The sequence below is a fragment of the Balearica regulorum genome, chromosome 1 (genome assembly GCF_011004875.1).
Source record: "Balearica regulorum gibbericeps isolate bBalReg1 chromosome 1, bBalReg1.pri, whole genome shotgun sequence".
NCBI classification, from domain to species: Eukaryota; Metazoa; Chordata; class Aves; order Gruiformes; family Gruidae; genus Balearica; species Balearica regulorum.
The window spans coordinates 120,027,291-120,047,167 of NC_046184.1; the positions used below are offsets into that span (position 1 = coordinate 120,027,291).

The 19,877-nt window shown below is 44.1% G+C and overlaps 1 protein-coding gene and 1 long non-coding RNA gene across 2 annotated transcripts in view; one reads left to right on the plus strand and one right to left on the minus strand.

Annotated features, from left to right (window-relative positions):
• Positions 1-67: 67 nt before the first annotated feature.
• Positions 68-16,923, minus strand: LOC142604639 (uncharacterized). Its single transcript, XR_012838492.1, has 3 exons — positions 16,848-16,923; positions 9,779-9,877; positions 68-237 (listed from the first exon to the last, which is right to left on the minus strand). It is a non-coding gene; the product is annotated as an uncharacterized LOC142604639 (long non-coding RNA).
• An 86-nt stretch (positions 16,924-17,009) lies between these two features.
• BACE2 (beta-secretase 2) overlaps positions 17,010-19,877 on the plus strand; it is a 48,313-nt gene continuing 45,445 nt past the window's right edge. Inside the window, exon 1 of the mRNA XM_075772443.1 lies at positions 17,010-17,519. Coding sequence (XP_075628558.1) covers positions 17,202-17,519 — 318 coding nt within the window. The 5' untranslated portion in view covers positions 17,010-17,201. The remainder of the gene's footprint in view (positions 17,520-19,877) is intronic.

Consider the following 19,877-nt stretch of genomic DNA (forward strand, 5'->3'; position numbering starts at 1 on the left):
AAGTGGGAAAGAGGTTTTGGGGAAAAAAAATAAGGCTTGTTTCATAATCTTTTAATCTGAACTCTTTACCAAGTTACACAAGCACTGTGTTTAAGGGTCCCATTGTGCAGAAGCATGCCTTCATCCTGCAGTTCTGGTCGACCTTCATCAAATTCTTCTGATCGCTCAGATAATTTCATTATCTCTTGTTTCAAATGACAGAAGACTAGCCCAGTCAATTCTTGTTTGGATCATTACCTACCAGTAGAAGTCAAACAAGGGAGAATGTCAGTCTCACACGGTTCTGTTGCCCTTGCCCTGGTAGGAACACAAATACACTAAGCATGACAAATTTCCTCAGTGTGAAGACAAGTCTGCCTCCCTCCACATTACTTTTCTGCAGCCCCCTCCAAAGCACTCTGAGGACTACATTGCATTGCAACTTAACAAATTACCATGTACCAGCTGAGCCATGGTCATTATATCGGCATTACTGTGCTCTGAAACCATATAAAACCTCAAGAAAAGCATTTAACACTGATGCACATTCTTTTGCATTAGATGCAGTTGTAGAGCATGATTGTTTCATCAAAATGAAGGCTGCCTGAGACATTTTCAACAGACATTTTCAGACAGAACGCACTGCACCTCAGCTAAGACACAGTTTTGAGTACTACAAACAGGGCCAATCGGCCACAATGCAAAGCTGTTATTTTTTAAATCAGCAGCAGCAGTTTACACTAACAATTCTCTGAGAACATCCCAACAATACCTGCACAGACAGAGTGTACTTCAGCGCAGGCACAGAGATGGACAGTGCAAAAAGTGGCAACATATTAAATGCTTATTTTTTTCCTTAGTCTTCAAAGTTAAAGCCTTGTTCGATTCCTTTGTGCTTACCACAGAGTTTAGGGAGGAGGACAGCCAGCAGTGGGAGAGCAACTGGTTGCAGATTATGCAGAAAAGCTAACCCAGATCTGCAGAATTTACCAAAGAATGCTGAAAAGTCTGCTGATGTGATAGCAGGGATGCTGTCTACTGTCTACACAAAATCATGACAATCAGGGAAGGTGACCTGACTACCAGAAGAAGGGGAGTAGTTGACATGATGAATGGCAGAGCTTTAATCCAAAGGAACCTTGTAGAATAGAAGGATTAGGCCAACAGAAACCTCATGGCATTCAACAAGGAGAAGCACAAAGTTTTGTAGCTGAGAGGAGACAGCTCCGTGCATCAGGACAGACTGGGAAGCAACCGAAAAGGACTCAGAAGGGCTTGGGGTGATGGTGGATACCAGGCTGAATGACAGCCAACACCATATTCACCCTGTGCATGCAGCAAATTCCACACCAGGCCACATTTGGAGGGCCACCAAAGAAGACATTCTCACCATCTGGTCAGCACTGGTGAGACCACACCTGGAATAGACTGTGGCCAGCTGTGGGAATCCAGCTCAACAGGGATCTGGAGAAAGAGAGAGGGACTGGCAGAGGGCTACCAGATAGGTCAGGGTCCACAAACACAGGACCTGCGATGAGAAGCTGAGAGGAGCTAGGCTTCAGTTTTTCAAGAGATCTCACAGCAGCTTACAACAACTTGACAGACAGTTACAAAGATGACACAGCCAAACCTTTCTCTGCAGTGCCAGACAATAACACTAGGGGCAACACTCTGCGAGGTCCAGGTTGGACATTAGGAAGTATTTCCTCCACAGGAGAGTGTGGCGCAGCACTGAAACACTCTGCTCAGAGAGAGCATGGATTCTCCATCCTCAGAGGTTTACAGGAGGAGTTGGCTGGGCAGAGCCACAGTTGACCTAGTGTCAGGAATATTATGACTGCAAGTGGGAGCCTGATCTCTGTAACCTCCAGAAGTCCTTTCCAACCAGCTTTTCCATGATTCTATGATATTGAAGTGATATACTTCAGAGAGATTTTTCTCCTGGAGAGCAGTTCCTTCCAGAGCTATTTTGAGAGTGCAGACAATACAACATCCTGCAGTGCAGGAGACAGAAAAAGGTCCATATGTTGAGTCCAGCATGCAGACCGGTTTCATCAGTCTACATCCATCTCATAGTTTCAGGTCTGTCTACATCTTTCAGAGGACCACTGGACAGATGTTCCCCAGGCCAACTAATCTGCCTGGTTCTGCATAGCAGCACCCACACATACTGGTCAAGGTCCAAAAGCACTATAGCTGTGTTCTGCAATCTGACATTCAAACTGAAGAATTCCCCTACATGGGCTGAACTACTTCTGCATCTAGGCAGTCTCCTGAGGTGTCAAGGAAGCAGTTGGCTATCAGAGCCCCTGAACTAGGCCCACTGTTTTAATAACACACTGAAAGTGGCCACAGGCTGGTCTCACCTTCCAGGATAACGAGCATCATGACATCCTACTGAGAAATCTTCTGACCAGCCCTTATTATTTGACTCCCCAATCTGTCCCTTCCTCCCCCCACAAAAAGCCCAGGGCAGCTCTATACAATGAAGACCAGGATCCTTCAGGCTTCCCTTTCCTGAAGCATATCCTGTCCTTTTCTGAGAAGCACTGTCATTCTCCCCCCTCTTTCTATGCCAGTTCCTATAAGCCAGGCAGGAAATCAAATGCTTGGTCTAAATCCCTGCAGCTGTGCATCACTGAATTGCGCAGCGGAGCCAGCCATCCTTCCAGGTCTTTAAAGAGCCTGTGTGCCCTATTACAGGTCTCCAAGCTTGACACCTCTGAACCAGAGACATAAGCCCACTCCAGACTTAGCTAAAGCTAAGAGCTTTTTAAGAGATCTTTATCCTCTCAGACATGCCTCCACATGAAACAGTTTCTCATAACTCTCTCCTAGCTTCCTCAGTTTGTACGTGACAAGGCCTTTCCTCCAGTAATTATATCACATAAATCCAGCTTCTTCAGTGATTTTCCCATGGATATATGCCTCTCCCCCATTGTTCCTCCTATTACAGAGGCCTGCCAAAAGAAACGATCCTTCCACATTTCCCCACCTCTTGTAGGAATGAGAGGCATTTCCATTCAGTACTGTCAGACTCTGATTGTGATGGCAAATGACAAATCACCTGTCCTCCAAATCAAGAAGATGGATTTAAAAATCATAATATGATTTTAAAAAACATCACAAATTTTAAGATTTCGTACAACACCCACATTTTGGTTTATGAACCTTTTAGACATAGTCACATCAAATGTTCTTTCCTGTAGAGATGTAGAGGATAGAAAAATGGGGGTTTTTTGCTGAAAGGGGAGACTTACACAGAGAGTATCTGTCTGCAGGAGCTGAGTGTTACATCAAATACAGTAAGACTCGAGATGAAATCAGGACCCTGAACAATATGGTGAATCCCCAAACCAGAAGTATTTTACTTTGACTTTCACAGTTGGGTTCTGCCTCCAGGCTTCCAGGCACCCATGAAGCACAATTTTATAGTCCTTTTCTTTCTCCTCATGCCTCATTCAGCACTTCTGAAATCTGTGACCAACTGTATTTGGCACATGGGGTGAAAATGCGTAGAATAAAAAAAGGCCAAGAAACTGTCTGCAGCCCAAGGTGTTACATTTAGCTGGGCCTTGAACCCTCTCCAATGTTTTCGTCTCCCTTCCACAGCTGGATTGCCCAATGTAGTATTTTTTCAGGCACTAAAGAAGATGCTTGTGAGTTCTTAAATCTTTGATCCCTTTCAAAAGAAGTCATCTTGTATTTTTGTCTTTCTGGGAAATATAATCCTAAAATTACCCTGGTTCTGAGCAGAAACAGAATAATGATGAATCTGGAAGTAAAATGCCCATACCCCTTGTAATGGTTTCCAATATGACACTTGGAGGAGGATTACATAAAGAAACAAACAACAAAAACATAGAAACATCAGGCAAGCTCAATACCTTCCAGGGTAGTATAGCTTAGTAAAGAAAACAAGCAATGCTGATCCATGAGAGACAGTATGCTTGGGATTAAGTAGCAAAACACAGAAACTGCTTGAAAGAAGAGATTTAAACTGCGGAAACAAACAAAAAGTGAAAGGAGTTAATGAAAAAATTCCAAAGGACAAGACAAGAAAAGCAAGATGTAGGAAAAGCAAGGAATAAGAAAAGTGTGCTAAAATGAAAACTTTGAATTGGCAGGCGGTGAGGGAGCTAAGAAGAATAAGCAGAATTGCCATAATAAGGATAAGGTAAGAATATTAGACTAACAATAGGTAGTCTTCAGAAAAGACGAGGATCGTGAGGAACAGAGAAAAGTGAAAAAACAGTATGATTTGCTTGAGCTTTAAGGGACTGCAGAGGGCAGGCAGGGAAATGAAGAAACAGGCATAGATAATATGGTTGATGTTGAGGCACAGAACAAGAGACGCATGGAAGGGCTTATCCACTGAACCAAAATTAAGAAGCACAGTGAACTGTGCTTAAAAACATACATGCCTGTTTTGATAGTGTAGGAGAGAAGGGTCCAGAGCAGAGCACCGCTAGTTTTTAAAAAGGTATTTTCTTGGCAATAACAAAAAAAATGACACAAATGTTACGAGTGAGAAAAGAAAGATGAATAGTGAGAATCAGAGGGGAAGAAAAGAATTTCTGTTTTTGTTATCTTTAAAGGAGTTGTATCTCTCCAACAAGAGAGAGAGATAAGGGAAGTAGAAACAGAATTATTGATGAGTACGTGAGCAGACAAGAAAGAAGGAACATACCTGGGTGCTATGAGCATACCAATATCACTGGCCAGGAGCAAAAGTGCTGCTGATAGGGTAAATACAAAGATAGCATAGAGGCCAAAAACAATACACTGGGCACACTGCTAAGAGAAGCACCTCAAAACTGCTAAAAAACTTGAGTCAGTCAGTCAGACTTGGAAGAAAGGTGAACTGAAACCCCAGTACCATGATAATGAAGAAGGAGGAAACAAATCTCTGTGTCAAACACTGCTCTGGCAATTTGATTCCTGAGCAAAGCAAGGATGTCTGGAAGTAGAATGACACGGAGCAAGAGCATTGAAGGGCAAAGTGCTACAAACTGGCTCATCCCTTAATGCTTGAGGATTAAGGCTACATTTCTTTCCCGCAAAATTTCTTTCTAACTTGGTGCGTTCCTAACTTGGTGAATTCCACTAATTTGTGTCTGGGGTTTCTCTTCCCAGAAGGGGCAAAACAGTCACACAGCAGGGTGAAGGAACAAAGTCTGAGGTGCAGAGAAGTATAGCACCACCATTTTCCTCTGCTACGATAGGTATACCATCACTGCCCACTCAAGAAAATGGATATTTTGACCTTACAGACTTCAGCTGTAGCACAAACAGCTCTAGGGAAGACTTTGAAAACAAGAGAATGGAAGTGCTATACTTCCGTTCTACAGCCACAGGACAAGGATGAGACCAAGATGTAAAGACTCCTCTAGTCTGTTGTCCATAGAACAGAAAGATGCTTTAGAAAGCAATGTTATTGCCTTTACCAAAAAAATGTTGATGCCATCTCATATGGTAGGAAATCATTTTAAGCTTACAAAGAAACACATGGAGAAAGAGGAATCAGAGCTAAGGAAAAGGCGGCACTGATAAACTCTCTGTGAGACTGAAGAAAGCATAAAACTGAAATGAACCTGAAAGAGTTAAAGTAACATTAGTTATGTCCTTGTATGTGTCTTAGAGAAACAATCCTTGCAGATGAATGAAAACAATAGGTTAAGTGCATTATAGGTACTTTGATAGTTTCAGTAGCAACATATCTAAATCTGGTTTTGCTGCAGCTTTAAATAAATAAAGCGTTCTTTATTCCTGTTTTAAGCTGACTTATAGAGCCCCTGGACAATGTTCAGCACTCACTCAGAAGTGGTTGCTCTTTATTCATTAGTGAATTCCAGTACGGCAATACTTGTAAGAGTCAGAACTATCCAGATGAGACATTCCACTATAATCTCATGTTTCCACTGACTCAGATCTCCCCAGGGGGAAAAAACTGACAGAATAATTTCATGTTCCTAAGTACAAAGGGAGCTTCCCCCCTGCCCCCCCCCCCCCCTTAAAATTTGAGAATTATTCTTTGGACTACAGGGGTTTGCAAAGAGGCTGTGTGTACATAGATAAACATGGGCATGTGTATGCCAAAACTACTTCAAAAGAACATTAAGGATACATAGTCAAGCACTAAGTTAAAGTCAGAATTAAAGTTGTCAATATAACTTTCTCTCAGGCTTCCTCTCTTTTTACTAATGATTATTTAGCAATATTATCACATTCTTTTTTTTATTCTGCAGGACCTCTTCCTCATTGAGCTCACAAGGTGGGCAGCCATCGTTAAATGGACAGCTCTTCAAGATTACCTTTTATCCTCACTATCCAGTGGGTGCTCCATGAGTTAATTATCACATCACTCAAATTCTGTCTTTGAGCTTTTCTATGATGCCCTTATTGTAGAGCACTAGTTCTTCACAAACAGTAGTAAATGCATTTTCACCAAGCTCCTCACATGATTAACTGGTATTTTATCACTTGAAGATCTTAAAACAAAAAGTCATTTAATACTCTATACCACTCAATACATATGCCCACACCGTCCTAGGAAAAGCCATCCTAAAGACAAGACTCACTGCCCATCCAGACAGCAAGTCTGGAAGCACAAACCTAGGCACGGCCTGATGGTACCTCCACATCACACAGAAAACCACTCGGAGGGTAGGACCTTCTGAAGCAGACTGCTTTAAATAGGACCTGCAAGAGACTTACTGAGCAATTTCACTGGAGTTTTTCACAACAAGGAAAAAAGCAATATTACAATATTCCAAGGACAAGGAATCAATGACATTTTAGGAGGAGTAGTGTGTTGGAGGGGTGTGTCTCTCTCTTTAATTAGAAAGACCTGCTCTATGAGACTTCATCTATCTCAAGTTGATGCGAGGACCCCAGGACTACCTATGCAACACAACCCTTCTTTCAGACACTTCCCTTTGGTAGTCACAGAACCACACAGACCTGGCAACACTGATCTGCAAGGGACAGGTAAGGAGGAAATGGTGTCCATCCATTCTTCTTTCTCCCCACTTCTATTATGTAGAGGAAGCACTGCCGAAATTTTACAGCAGAAACCGGGAGCGAGAGGGTGTATGCAGCAGTGTACAAGGGCACTACAGTACCACACTACTATGAATAATAACTTTCACACCCTCAGAATCATGCTAAGGCTCGCACGTGCACATCACCCATCACCACAGCAATGATGACAGCATTGATTTCTGTATCACCATGTAATGATGCTGCTACGTACCAATTTGGTCTACACTTTTTCTAGCTGTTATTCTGCATTTATTTTGGAAGAACAATGCAAGATGAAACGTAACTTTTATAGAGTTTTCCTAAAGCCACTTTACTCTTATATGGAGCTTTTACCTGGGAAGAAAAGGGAGTATGGAGAGACAAGATATGTCAGATTGTCCCTCACATCCAGACGCATCTACAACAAAGGGTGGAGAGAACGTTCCTCAAAACAGGTAATGGGATTCTTCAGCAGGAAAGAGCAGTACAAGTCTCCCCTTCTGCACATGCTTCACTCTTGGAAAAATTGGTGCTGTAAGTTTAAAACTCTCCTTTTGGCTTGCGTGAGCTGCATTTCCTCAGCAGATTATCCCTGATCTCACTGCCCTTGGCAGCATTAGAGGGGTCACAATTTTACACGGCTGAACTACTTGAACAATTTCTTCAAAGTATGAAATAAAAACATTCTTTCCTTCAAAGCAGCCATGCATGCTTTCTTCTTTATTCTGTTTGTTCAGTTTTTCTTTTTAAGTCAATAAACACTTTGTACTTTGTATTCATTGCAAGAAAAACAAATTCTACTCTATTACTAGTATCTACACTCTGTTTACAGCATCACCTGCTGAAAATAAGTATTTCACATGTGTCTTAAATTCCCTTCTAAGATTTAAGTGCAACCCCTAAATGATTTTCTCCCCAGCAAAAGTTCTAATTGTATTTGGCAGGAATGGAGTGGGTAGTGACATCTCTGATTATCTTCTGCCAAGCCTCAAAGAGCTGCTGTGTCCTCTTTCCCAGCTCCCAGGAGAGAACCAGCACAGTAAACACCATCTTCTTAGGTACTACATGTAGCAGCAGCAGATGCATTTGCAAAGGTCACCTAGCAGAAGGCATTCCTGCCAACTTTCCTACAAATCCAAATGGTTATTATGAACTATTTAAAGCAGGGTCTGCTTACACATGGTGCACTGAAACCAAACTGCATGTTATAGCTCTCCTTTGTTATAAATGGATAAGATTTACCCAGGTGTTAATAGAGTATGGGAGATGGATAAGGGTATTGCTAATATAAGGTAACCAAAAACTTACTCAGTCCTTTTATATGGTCAAAATATGCCACTTCAGCCTATATGAGACCCTAGAAAGATGAAATAGCCATTCTGGTTTTTCTCTTTGTAACATATATTCTCATACAAGTCTAATAAAGGGGATTACCTCCAACATTGAGTCAACTTCTATTTCTTATTTTTTTGTTTCCTAGACAGAGTAATAGGATTATCAGTACTATATCCTGAAATTCATATTCAAAAGCAATAGCAGCTGAACCTTTGCCATGGAGACCAGAGTACCGTGAAGGTTTTTTTGTGTGGTTCTTCAGAAGGTATTAAAATGCAGTCAATAAACTCATCCAGCAGAGAGAGACTATGAAGGAAAAAGCAATGACACGCCTGTAAGAATCTAGAAGGTCTAGCTGCTCTCAAAAAAAAAAAAAAAAAAAAAAAAGCAGAACAGATTCCTTTATGGGAAATCTTAATTAGTTAACAAACCAGTTCATCTGAGGCATATTGGATTCATGCACTCATATCCTCATTTGGTAAAAAGTGTTTTAAAGTTACCATGGGCTCTTCTGCTCTGTAACAATAGCCTGTTCCTGTCATCCCAACATACTTACCTATTTCCCCCTCCAAGTCATGCCACTGTGCAGGTCCATTTCTCCTTGAGCTGTCACAGCTCTCCTATTCACGCCTCTGTGCGTGCCAGGCCAAGTCCTGCTCCATTTCAGTATGGAAGCTGTCTTCTCCTCCTGCACTCTCCTGAGAGATCTATGGTCACTTCTGAGATCTCTGTCCCTGTATCCAGCACTGCAGTGCCCAGGAACAGTAGCTCCAAAGAAAGTCTTACTGAGCCCCACATCAAGACCAAACAGTGCTCTCCAGCCTGGAGGTGAAGACCAAAAAAGACATGGAATATGTTCAGTGAAAAAGGGGCGCTTGGAAGAAATTAGCTGCTCGATGGTGTGCCACTCAGCACAGGTAAACTGATTTTTTTAATAGGATAATAACTCTGATCATGCTTAGATTTGTTTTTATGAAAACAATAGAAGAGATATACGTCATAGATAGGCAACTTTCCTTTGAGTCTTATAATACCTGGATGTTTCGGATCTGCTTCTCACACAGAAATACCCCCAAATGGACTGATTTTTTTTTAAGCTGCAGAACAATATGCTTTTCTCCAGTGTATTTCTCAGAAAGGCCAGGAACAAACTTGCAGAAAATAGGATGAGCCTCTGGCAGACCTGCAGCCTAAAAAACTTCAGCCTCTAAGTTCAGCAAAGTCATAAGTTTCTCTAATTTGAGGTTCTGGGCATTATCAAGGAGAAGTCATGCAATGACCTCCAAGTAATATATTTCTGATGCCCAAGATAAGAAATAGTATAAACTATTAAGAAGGAAAGAAAAATTGATGTTAAATGGCTAGAACTTGCCCTTATAAGCAGCAAATCAATCTAGCTTACTTCAGTGGCCTCTACAATTACAAATGAGGGAAGAATCACCTGAAGTTTTTTAAGCTCCATTTTCAGATTTCTGCCTCTTTTGGCTGGCTGCCTGCGAGAGTCTGCATCTCTGAAACAGCCTCCCTGATGCACTGTTTCCTGAAAACAAAGAATACCAAAAGGCAAGCATAATTATTCTCATTGTTGGATACTTGAAACAAACAGCAGGAGACATAAATTATGAGAAGACCTATAAGCCTGTATCTGATGAGGAATAATGAACTATTGTAAAGACAGAGGAAAATTGAAGTGCAAAGGCATGTAACGTTTCACACATTAATAATGTAATCAAACTTCCTAAGATCACAGATCTTTCTCATTTTTTTTAGAAAGGGATCAGAGTGTTTTGCCTTAGGGCATATTTTACCTGGACCGCTTCATCTACTGTCATTGCCAGGCGACTATAGGATAACAGTCCTTTTACTAAATGACTTATTTAACCTTAAAGCACCTAAATAATTTTTTAGCTATATACTGCAGAAAGTCCAACATTCAAAGCTGAAAACAGTTCATTATCAGTTTTTTTAAGTGTGTGTGAGTTTTACGTAGCATTTGGGGCTTATCGTTAGCACAGACACTCAAAAGGCTAAATATACCTTGGTATATCATGAACTAGCATTGCAGTCACCACTGGAGTTGATTCTGTAAAACATGATTCCATTTCACCTTTCTCTAGCCCCAGTAAAGAATTTCAGGGGTCTCCAGAGGCCCAGAAGGATAACAACAAGACCTTATTTTACAAAGCTGATAGCTGCAAACTTCTTAGATGCACTGGGTTTTCCCCACGGCTTAGATGCCAGGAATATTTCAGTGCTTGTGGACTACTTTGCTAGTAACATATTCATTTTTCATGTACATGTTTATGTACGTGAACAGAAAAACTTTGATCTTTCTAAGAATTTTGGAAAAACATCTCAAGTTTTGGCTTGTTTTTTATTAGAAAGAAATGGGATACAGAATAGGTTATTTAGATCAAGGACCAGTATAATAATTTTGTTTGCAGTGGGATGAAGACTTGACCCACATCCCTGTTACTATTTTGGACCAAAAAAAAGGCAGATTTATAAAAAGTATTATTTCAAGACTAAAAAGAGAAAAACAAAAAATAAAGAGGTCATTGTCAGATTGCAAATAATCTTTTATCAAAACAAAAAATATTTTTAAAAAATCTTTAATTAATCCTACATGTACCTAGACTGTCATTCCAAATTCTCTCTCATCCAAGCGTCGCTCATACAGTTGGCCTGAAGTCTGTGGTTCACACTCAGGCTTCAGCATTTCAGAATTTATTTACTGCAGCAGCACATGTAAGCTAGAATCCAGAAACTTACTGGTCCAGGAGGAGAGGAAAGGAAAGAAGCTCTATGTCCAGCAGGCAGTCACTGAGTTGAGGAATCCAAGTCAAGGAAACTGCAGATCTTCACAGATTATGGTAAAACATACCTGCTGCCTCCAGTCTTCAGAGGCCCTGCCATGATCAGCACCAGGGTAATAAAAACAGGTGGACAAAAAAACCCAAAAAACACCAAAACAGGCTGCAGGAACTGATTTTGCTATGCATGAGATCATTTAGTGCTTGAACTTTCCGGACTGAAGTGGTTACGCAGACTACCGCAAAGAATAGTAAGCCAGCCAGCAATTTCCCAACTTAAGGTTGGCTGGTTAAAGAACATGTTTCATCACAAAATTCTTCCAGTCTCTTCAAGAATGGGCATAAATATAGACCCATGACTCTATTAAATTACAAACTTATTTAAAAACCATGCCTGATTGCAGCTTTTTGAGTGGGTTACAGCATGGAGTATGCCTGTAATCTCCTCGCTGAACATCTGGCTGGCACACAGGTGGACTGGAACAAAAGCATACTCCATGCATTTACCTACCCCCTAGTGTCCAGACTTCCAGAAGGATTCTCTATCCCAGTCCTCCACTGCCCAGTAAACATTGTGGAGGTCTAAGCACTTCTGAAAAGTCTTGACCAAGCTAACTAGTATCCTGAACATTCACTAACAAGCAATTCCTACTACTCTATTAACAATAAATTAATAGTCTACCAGTGCTGGGTGAGTGGATTGCAGCCCCGTATGCTTATGAAAATATCTGAGTAATCTCAGCAGTATGTGCCAACCCTCAATGTGTTGTTTTTAACGTGTTGTTATAGTCCACTGCATGTTTAATTTTTCATACTTTATAAATTTATAACCATTGCTGTTTGTGGTGTAGGAAGGTCTGGAATCAGAAGGTCGATATAAGATCATTTTACGGTCTAACCCACAAATTATTTCTTCCGTGGTGCCAGCTAGAGAATAGAGTTGAGGAAGCCTGCAGAGCTTTCTGAGGAGAAATAACACTTTTCTAAGAGTGGCCAATGCATTCACCAAGAATTCTGAGGGCTGCCTCACCTGTGGGGCAGAAGCTCAAACAGCCACTCTCCCAGATAGCAATGAACTACCCTAGGGCCACCACTAGCAAGATTCAAATAAAAGGTGATAAAAAACAGATAAAACAAATAAATACCAAGTGTATTGACAGTACTGTTGCATCAGGATATTCAAGACCCTAATCTTGACCTCTGCTCTGTGCTCCCTTTGAGCCTATGGGGCCTTACTTTGTGTGAGCCTTACTTTGAGCCACTTGGACCTACAGCTGTGTTTCTGCCTCCCCTTCCTTTGCTCCTACTCCTTTCCACAAAGGAGGGATGGTGGCTTCTGCACAGCCCCTCTGCTGTAGCGCTGGGACAAGCAGAAAACAAGCCAGGTTTTGTATCTCTTCCCTTTGATTGGTGACACACCACTTTGTCAGAGAAAAAGGGATGAGGTGGGACAGAGGAGAGTATTGTGCATGTGGACTTGAAGACCCAACAGAGAGAGAAAACATTTTGGGGCATGGAGATTTCTATAGGAGAAAGGGCTTTATGCTCTGATTGGAGAGAAGCTCACATCCTATGGAATCTTGCTGGGGTGGAGGACCTCACTCCAGGGAAGAAGATGCAAAACAAGGGACCTCAGCACCCAGCTGGCTGACAGCCTCTGCCACAAAACAGTCTTCGGATGACTTTTGAGATCTGCTCAGCCAGGCTCCACCAGTGATTACATGCCTTCAGCAGCAACTAAGGATGATGTTTTGCTTGATTTTTAATGGAAGGTTGACAGAAGACATCTGGATCTTCAACATCTCACATGTTCAACTGTAGCCAAAGGGATATATCATCATTCAGAAAACTAATGGCACAGACAGTGCTCAGAGACCACACCCCTACTGAGATCCTCTACCCACAGTAGAGAGAAGGGCGCTAAACATTTGTGCCTACATCCCCAACCACATATTCTCCAGCCGCAAGATTAATTTTGGATGAGCTCTATAGACAGTGCATATGCTTAGTTCTTAAACAAGCCCCAGAACTGTCCATGCCCTCACTTTGGCACAAGAGATGTTACTAGAGCTCTAGCAGTACAACTGGAATAGCTCTCCTGGGTGGCACATCTCTCATCCCACAGGGCAGCTGGTTTGTTCGTTGCCTTCGAAGACATACTGCCTTGGCAGATGCCCAACACAGCCACATCTTGTGGTCTCTGTTGCCGCTTGACTGTTCACTGCTCTGTCATTTACCAGCAACATTTCACTGGATTAGGCCCAAAACATGAAAAAGCTTATTGCAAGGTGACCACAGACAGAGAAGACATTTCCCAGTCAGGTACAGGAAGAACAAAATTTGCCTCTCTCCTAAGGCTACCGTAGTCTGCAAATTAACCATTTGTATACTGTGGGTCTGGCTGGGTTTCTTTCAGTAGCAGAGTGCAATTAGCGGTAAAGAGCAATCAGTCTTCTTAAAAGTGAAGTATTGATTATGCTAACAGTGGGAACACAGAAAGTAGACAAAGCAATTTTAGAATAAAAGTCTTTATTTTGTGTCCATCTGCCCTTATCATTGCATAACAACAGCAAGGTCAGCCTGACTTCTTCAGATGCACAGCAGAGAACTGCTTCGGTCTGAGCAGTCCCCTAATAGTTTCCTCTTTTGGAAGAAGAGGATCTCTTTTTACCCATCCAGAGTTCCTCTGCTCAGACCAGCTCCAGCACTTCCTCTGCACCTTCAGCTGCCTTCTCCATTCCTGCTTGTTTTCTCAACAGTCCTGATTTAACATCTCTGTATAGCAACTGTCCTTCTGGCTTAGTTAATATACCTCGTCCGTAACACAGAGCAGTTGCATTTTTATGATGCGCTGTATTCTGTAAATACTGGTGGAAGGTTATGTTACAGAGACATACGTTAATTCACTGTCAAGTGGCTCAAAGTTTAAAGCACCACAATACCATCAAATTAAATTAATGCAAAGTTGGATCAAAGTCAAGATAAACCTGCAAATTTTTATGTGGAGAAATTACTTTTTTAAAAAGAACTATTCACAGGGGCTGACATTTAAAGATTTTCTTAAAATTATTTACTCAAAGAATAAATATTTGGAATGATAAAAATACAGAAAACAAGATTCTCCAAATATTCTAGAAAACAAGGCGTACGGACACTTAAACTCGTGTCTATTTCTAGCGTTTCATTTATTTTCTGTATGTGATACACAAAGAAATAAATGTGCATATTGTCTGTAGTGGCATTCATTGCATACAGATGATTTCCCCTCTGAGGAACATTTTGGATATAGTTACGTTCAGCTCTCTGGGAGGACTTTATAATGTCTTCTTTCAAAAGCAGTTGTTTAGATTGCTCTTTTAAGGCCCATTCCTGCCACTGTTCATAAAAGCATGGGGACTACTCACCTGCACATGGCACAGTCTAAGCCTTATCAGATACTTAGGTAAATAAAGGAGCAGACGACGCAAGGCAGAAACCTCACAACAGGCTATTGCATAAAGACAAGCCCTCCTGCGATGACGCAATGGGAGGACAGAAAGGTTACACATATACCAGTTCATATGCAGCAGCTGTCTGATATGCATTTCCTACAAGACCTGTCTGGGTCTGTGGAAAACAGGACAGGAAGAACTTTTAATAAAGAGTATGAAAAAGACAAGTTTTCTCTTAAACACTTGAAGGGTCTGCTATATCTTCTATACTTCGAAAACTACACTTTTGACTGGGATTGCTTTACCCAGAAGTATGGTAACGTATCTTAGCAACAGTGGCAAGGGGGAAGACTTACTGTACTGTAAAAGAATTAAAACAAAATGTATATAGCTGCTGACTGTTATAAATACATCCCTACCACTCTGAGGGGGTGTTCAATTATACTCCTGATTACTTTTCACATTTCCTTTTTCAAAGGGGAGGGGGCATTTCTCTAGTTTTCAGCTCACCCATGAAGAGCCCTAAGCATTTTAATTCCCCTTCAGCTTCAGCTCCGACTAGACAGGCCTTACAGTATAACCTGTCACTGTCCCAGCTACATTAGAAAAAGCCATTACTGTAGCACCCTGGAGATAACCTCTTCGTGTGAGCCACGCTGCCACTCCCTCAGGTGCTGAGCTGCCATCAGTCTCCAGCAGCATTTTCCAGTTCTGTCTAGAGCAGGTGAGACTAGACGTACCGGGACTGCAATATTTCACATTCCTACTTGTCAGGCAAATAGAAAGCTTCCCGCAGCGGGGGAAATTTGCACAATTTCACCTTTTACTAAGATGTGTAGTTTCCTACAAGTAAAATAACCTCCTGAGCACAAGCTTCATCTATGCCCCCTTCCCAAGCCCTCAGCCAGGCCGAGCCCCTTGCAGGCCTCCCAGCTCCCCAGCTGCGGCACAGCGAGGTTAAGAGCACTACAGCACTTTCCTCCTCCCTGCAGAGAGCTCTGTGGGCAGCAGGGACAGGGACCGCATCCACCTCCTGGTGTGGATGCAGGGGAAAGCACTGAGCTGCACCAGAGGCACTGAACTATCTAAGGGATCTCACTACCAAGTGAGAGCAAGGGCTACAGATTTTAAGTGAGAGAGAAAGCCAGGGTACTGAAAGCATCAGTGAAAAAAGTGAAAACACCTTTTTTTTCCTTCAGCAAGGACAGGTGGGTTCAAATTTCTTTTTAAGGATTATCCTCTCCAAGCAACTCTGGCAATGGCTACAAATAACAGCCTCACCTGAGTACTCTTCCAGCAAATAGTTTCCTTAGCCTTCCTGGTGGTGAAAACTAGTACTGTCCACCTCATAGGTGTGAGACACTTGGAAATCTTGCAGATGGTTTTTCCCTCTCGAGGGAGGGAGGGAGTCCTTGCTGTTTACTATGGCAAGGGAGGGATCCCAGTCCATGCAGCTTGGAGATTTACGCACAAGGACAGACCAGGTGGTTGCCCAGGACCGCAAATTACTTGGGGGATCCTGAGAGTATGCATGACTTCAGCTGGACATTTTTCACTTTATCTGCTATGGAGGAGGGAGGAAGGAAGGCTCAGGAACAAACAAACAGAAAGTGACTTTACTTAGACTTGCTCAGTGTTATTTTTCAAGGCTTTTGGGCTATATGCTTCATCTCATGATCTATCTGGCACTGTCATTACTCCAGAGGTGTACAGACTAATTCCATCCTAAGTGTTCCCATCTTTCAAAAGGCCACACTTGACTGCTGTTATTAATTCCGTGCATGATGAAGACATTTAAAGCCTCACAGGCTTTCTAACAAGCGGACGTCTTTCATGCCTCACTCTTATTAGTACAGCAGATGAATTTCCACACGCACATACACATGCCTGCTCCTCACACCAGACGCCGCCGCTGTGAAACACGGTAGTTCCCACCCGCATCACAGGCACACTGCCACGGACACCCGTGCAGGAGACGCACCCGCGTCCCCGAGTGACTTCACACTCCCACCACCTCATCATCATCATCATCATCCTCCTCCTCATCATCCTCCTCCTCCACTACCGCCTGCCCAGCCACTGCCTCCGCTCCTGAGGCGAGCGGTACCCCAAGGAAGCTGCCGGAGCCCCTTCCCGGCGGTGATGGTCGAGCCGCCTCACCAGGAGACCGGAGCCCCGGTCGCCCCCACAACCTCTCCCGACACGGATCCCCGCTCACCCACCCCGCCGCTCTCCCTTTAAGGCTTTCGGAAACTTTTCTCCCCACCGTGTCGTCACGCTCCGTTAGCGGGGCTACGGGCTGGGCTGAGCCGAGCTGGGAAGTTTCTCCCGCGGGCATCAGGCCGGAGCAACTTTCCCGCACGGCCCCCGAGCAGCCGGAGCGGCCGGGGACCCGGCCGCTCCGGCTGCTCGGGGGCCGTGCGGGAGAATAGTGAGGAGGAGCTCGGTTCGGGGGAGGGGGAGATGAAGCCAGGGCGTGGGGAAGCCGCTCCCTTCTTCCTCCTCCTCCTCCTCCTCCACCCCTCCCCGGCTGCTCCAGTCTGGCAGCCAGGCGGCTGCTGCCTCCGGCCGGAGCCTCCGCAGTTGGGAAGTGGCCCCCGGCCCCCGCACGGCCGCCGGGATGAGGACGCCGCTGGCGGCTCCCGGCCTCCTGCTCCTCCTGGCCGGTACCGCGGGGCTCTGCCGGGCTTTTTTCTCCCTCCCGCTCCGTGTGTCCCATCCGGCCGCCCCCGGCGGGTCGCCGCCCGCCCCGGTGGTGCTGCGGCCGGGGAGCGGTAGTCGGCAACAGGATCAACTGGGTGGCGCGGACGGCTTGGCCTTGGCCTCGGCCTCGGATCCCGGAGGCACCCTCAACTTTTTAGCTATGGTGGAGAATCTACAAGGGGACTCCGGCCGCGGCTACTACCTGGAGATGTGGATCGGGACTCCACCGCAGGCGGTAGGAATGGGCCGGGGGCTGCGGGCTAGGCGGGGGGGGGAGGCGGGGGGGGGGCGGGGGGGAGAGTCCGCCAACTTCTCGGTGGGCGAGAATCTGCACACCCCACCCCACCCCCCCCGCCCAAACGCAACTTTCTCCCGCTGCTCTGTGCTGGCGCCTCCCCCCCCACCTCCCCGAAAGACGATGCCGGTGTCGGGAGCAGGAGAAACGGCGGCGGCAACAGCGAGTTTCCGCGGGCCAGGCGGGAGGCGCGTCCCCTCCTGCCCGCCCTCCCGGGGCCCCGGCGGCGTCGCGGAGCGGGGAGCAGCGGCTGTCTGCACCGGGAGAGGCTGCCCTGCCCCGGCCCGGTGACTGCTGGGGAAATCCTGCCGAGCTGGTCCCCGGTTTCACTCTGTCTCATGACATTTTGATTCGAAGCGAGTTGTTCTATTAGTCAAAATGACGGTGTTTTAGAGTCACAGGGTGCTTTTTTTAATTTTTTTTTTTTTTTAAGCTGCTTGGCATTGTGATTGGGTGCTTTGATAGATCTTGCCGGTGTCCCCGGGAGAATCACTCGGAATCTTGCTGCTAAACTAAGTGATGGCTAGACAAAACCTGCCGCCTCTTTCGGGAATTCATGTGTTATTCATTAATAACGCAAAGAACGTGTGTGTTTTGAATATTGTTTTCAAGTACACCGTGTGTTTCCTTAAATCTTCCCCATCTGCCTTCACCAGCATTGCTGAAGGTTTTTTTTGCAATGTAGTTGCTTTCATCTATGTCATGAGATCCCAAGAGGAGCGGTGCTGGGCTGCTGGGGGGGGATGACTAGTCAGCTGAGTGGGGATTAATTTCCTGAAAGCCCTCGGGGCTTTCCCTCAGAACTTCGTGTCTGCTTCGGGAGTTTAGGCCCTTGCGTTCCCAGAGTACACAAAAATCCGTATTCTTCTGCTTTAGCTCCCCTCTGTAATAAAAAGCCAATGAATGCCAAAATGCCTAGCCAACGGGGAGTGTTCAGCTGTTGTTACGTTTTTGGACTTCTATGAGCTCTCTCTTTATTACACCTTGAATGTAAGAAGATTGGTCACATCGTCACTCTAATTGGCAGTAGGATCAATACATGTATTGAGAAAGGGTGGCGTTGTTTTATGATCAATAAGTGGAGGGGTGGGTTGTTTTTTTTTAAAAAAAAAAGCTAACCAGGTCTGATGTATCGAGGTGTGGCCTGATAGCCACAGAGGCCATGAAATAATTTTTCCTCTGTGTTGTGCGCTGCATATTTGACTAGTGCTATTAGTGTGGCATTGTGTGTGCTTCATTACTCCAGGGAATGTTCAGTATTGGTTTCTGCCAGAATCAAGGTACTGGATTTGATTGGACTAATAATCCAATTCAGTATATCTTAAATGAAAAAAATAATTTACGTAGAAAAAGTGACTATCAAGCATATAATCTTCTTACATGTCTGGGGGGATTCTGAAATTGGAAGAAATAGAGAAGGAAAAATATGACAGGCTTTTGCTAATGTGACTGGAGGTCTAAGAGGAAGAAATGTGCTGCCCTCAGTGCACCTGGAGACTTCACTTATGCTTAACAGCTAGTATTACTTGTATTACATATGATGTAAGGTTTCAGATAAACTTGCCTCAATGATTTTTCTATCTGGGGAAAAAAAAAGCAAGCTCCAAATCTGGTTGCAAAGCTTTTACTATTTTGAACTAGTTCTGAGTTCTTGCAAAGTTAATTATTTAAAAGACCGCCACTGGTGTTTAGCACATGTGAAGTTTTATTCACGAGTAGGCCCACCAAGGTTGTAAGTAAGGTTATGAATGCGCTTGTGTTTCCAAAATCAGATCTCAGCATGTAGTGACTCAGTAGAGTGCAGTTAAAATTTATTCTCTACTTTTGATAGAGACGAATTTGTTATCTGGTTCCCTGCCTGAAACTGGAAGACTTAAAGATCACAAATGTACTTGTTTTTCTGCTTTGCAATGAATAGTATAAAGCTGCAAAGCTGCTACAGGCTAGTGCTACTTGAATCTTTCACAGTGCTGATACTAAAGGCAAGTGTCTCGATACTGCCAAGCCTTGGGATTGTGTTAAACTCCTCGCGCAAGTAGTCGCTGGAGTCAGAGTGGGCCATGATCAGGTGGAAAAGGGGAGATGTGTCTCATTGATTTCAGTGCTCCTCCCAACCTGGCCTTGCCTCGTGTTAGGAGCTGCAGTGTGAAGTGATGCTCGGACACTTTCCTTTACTCTTGCACTCCTCCATCATGGGACTTTCCCCCAAGCTAACTCCTTTCCTCACCCAGGCCTCTCCCAGGACTGCCGAGCCCACGCAGGGGGTAGTGCTGCCCTGATGTTTTGCCAGGGAAGAAG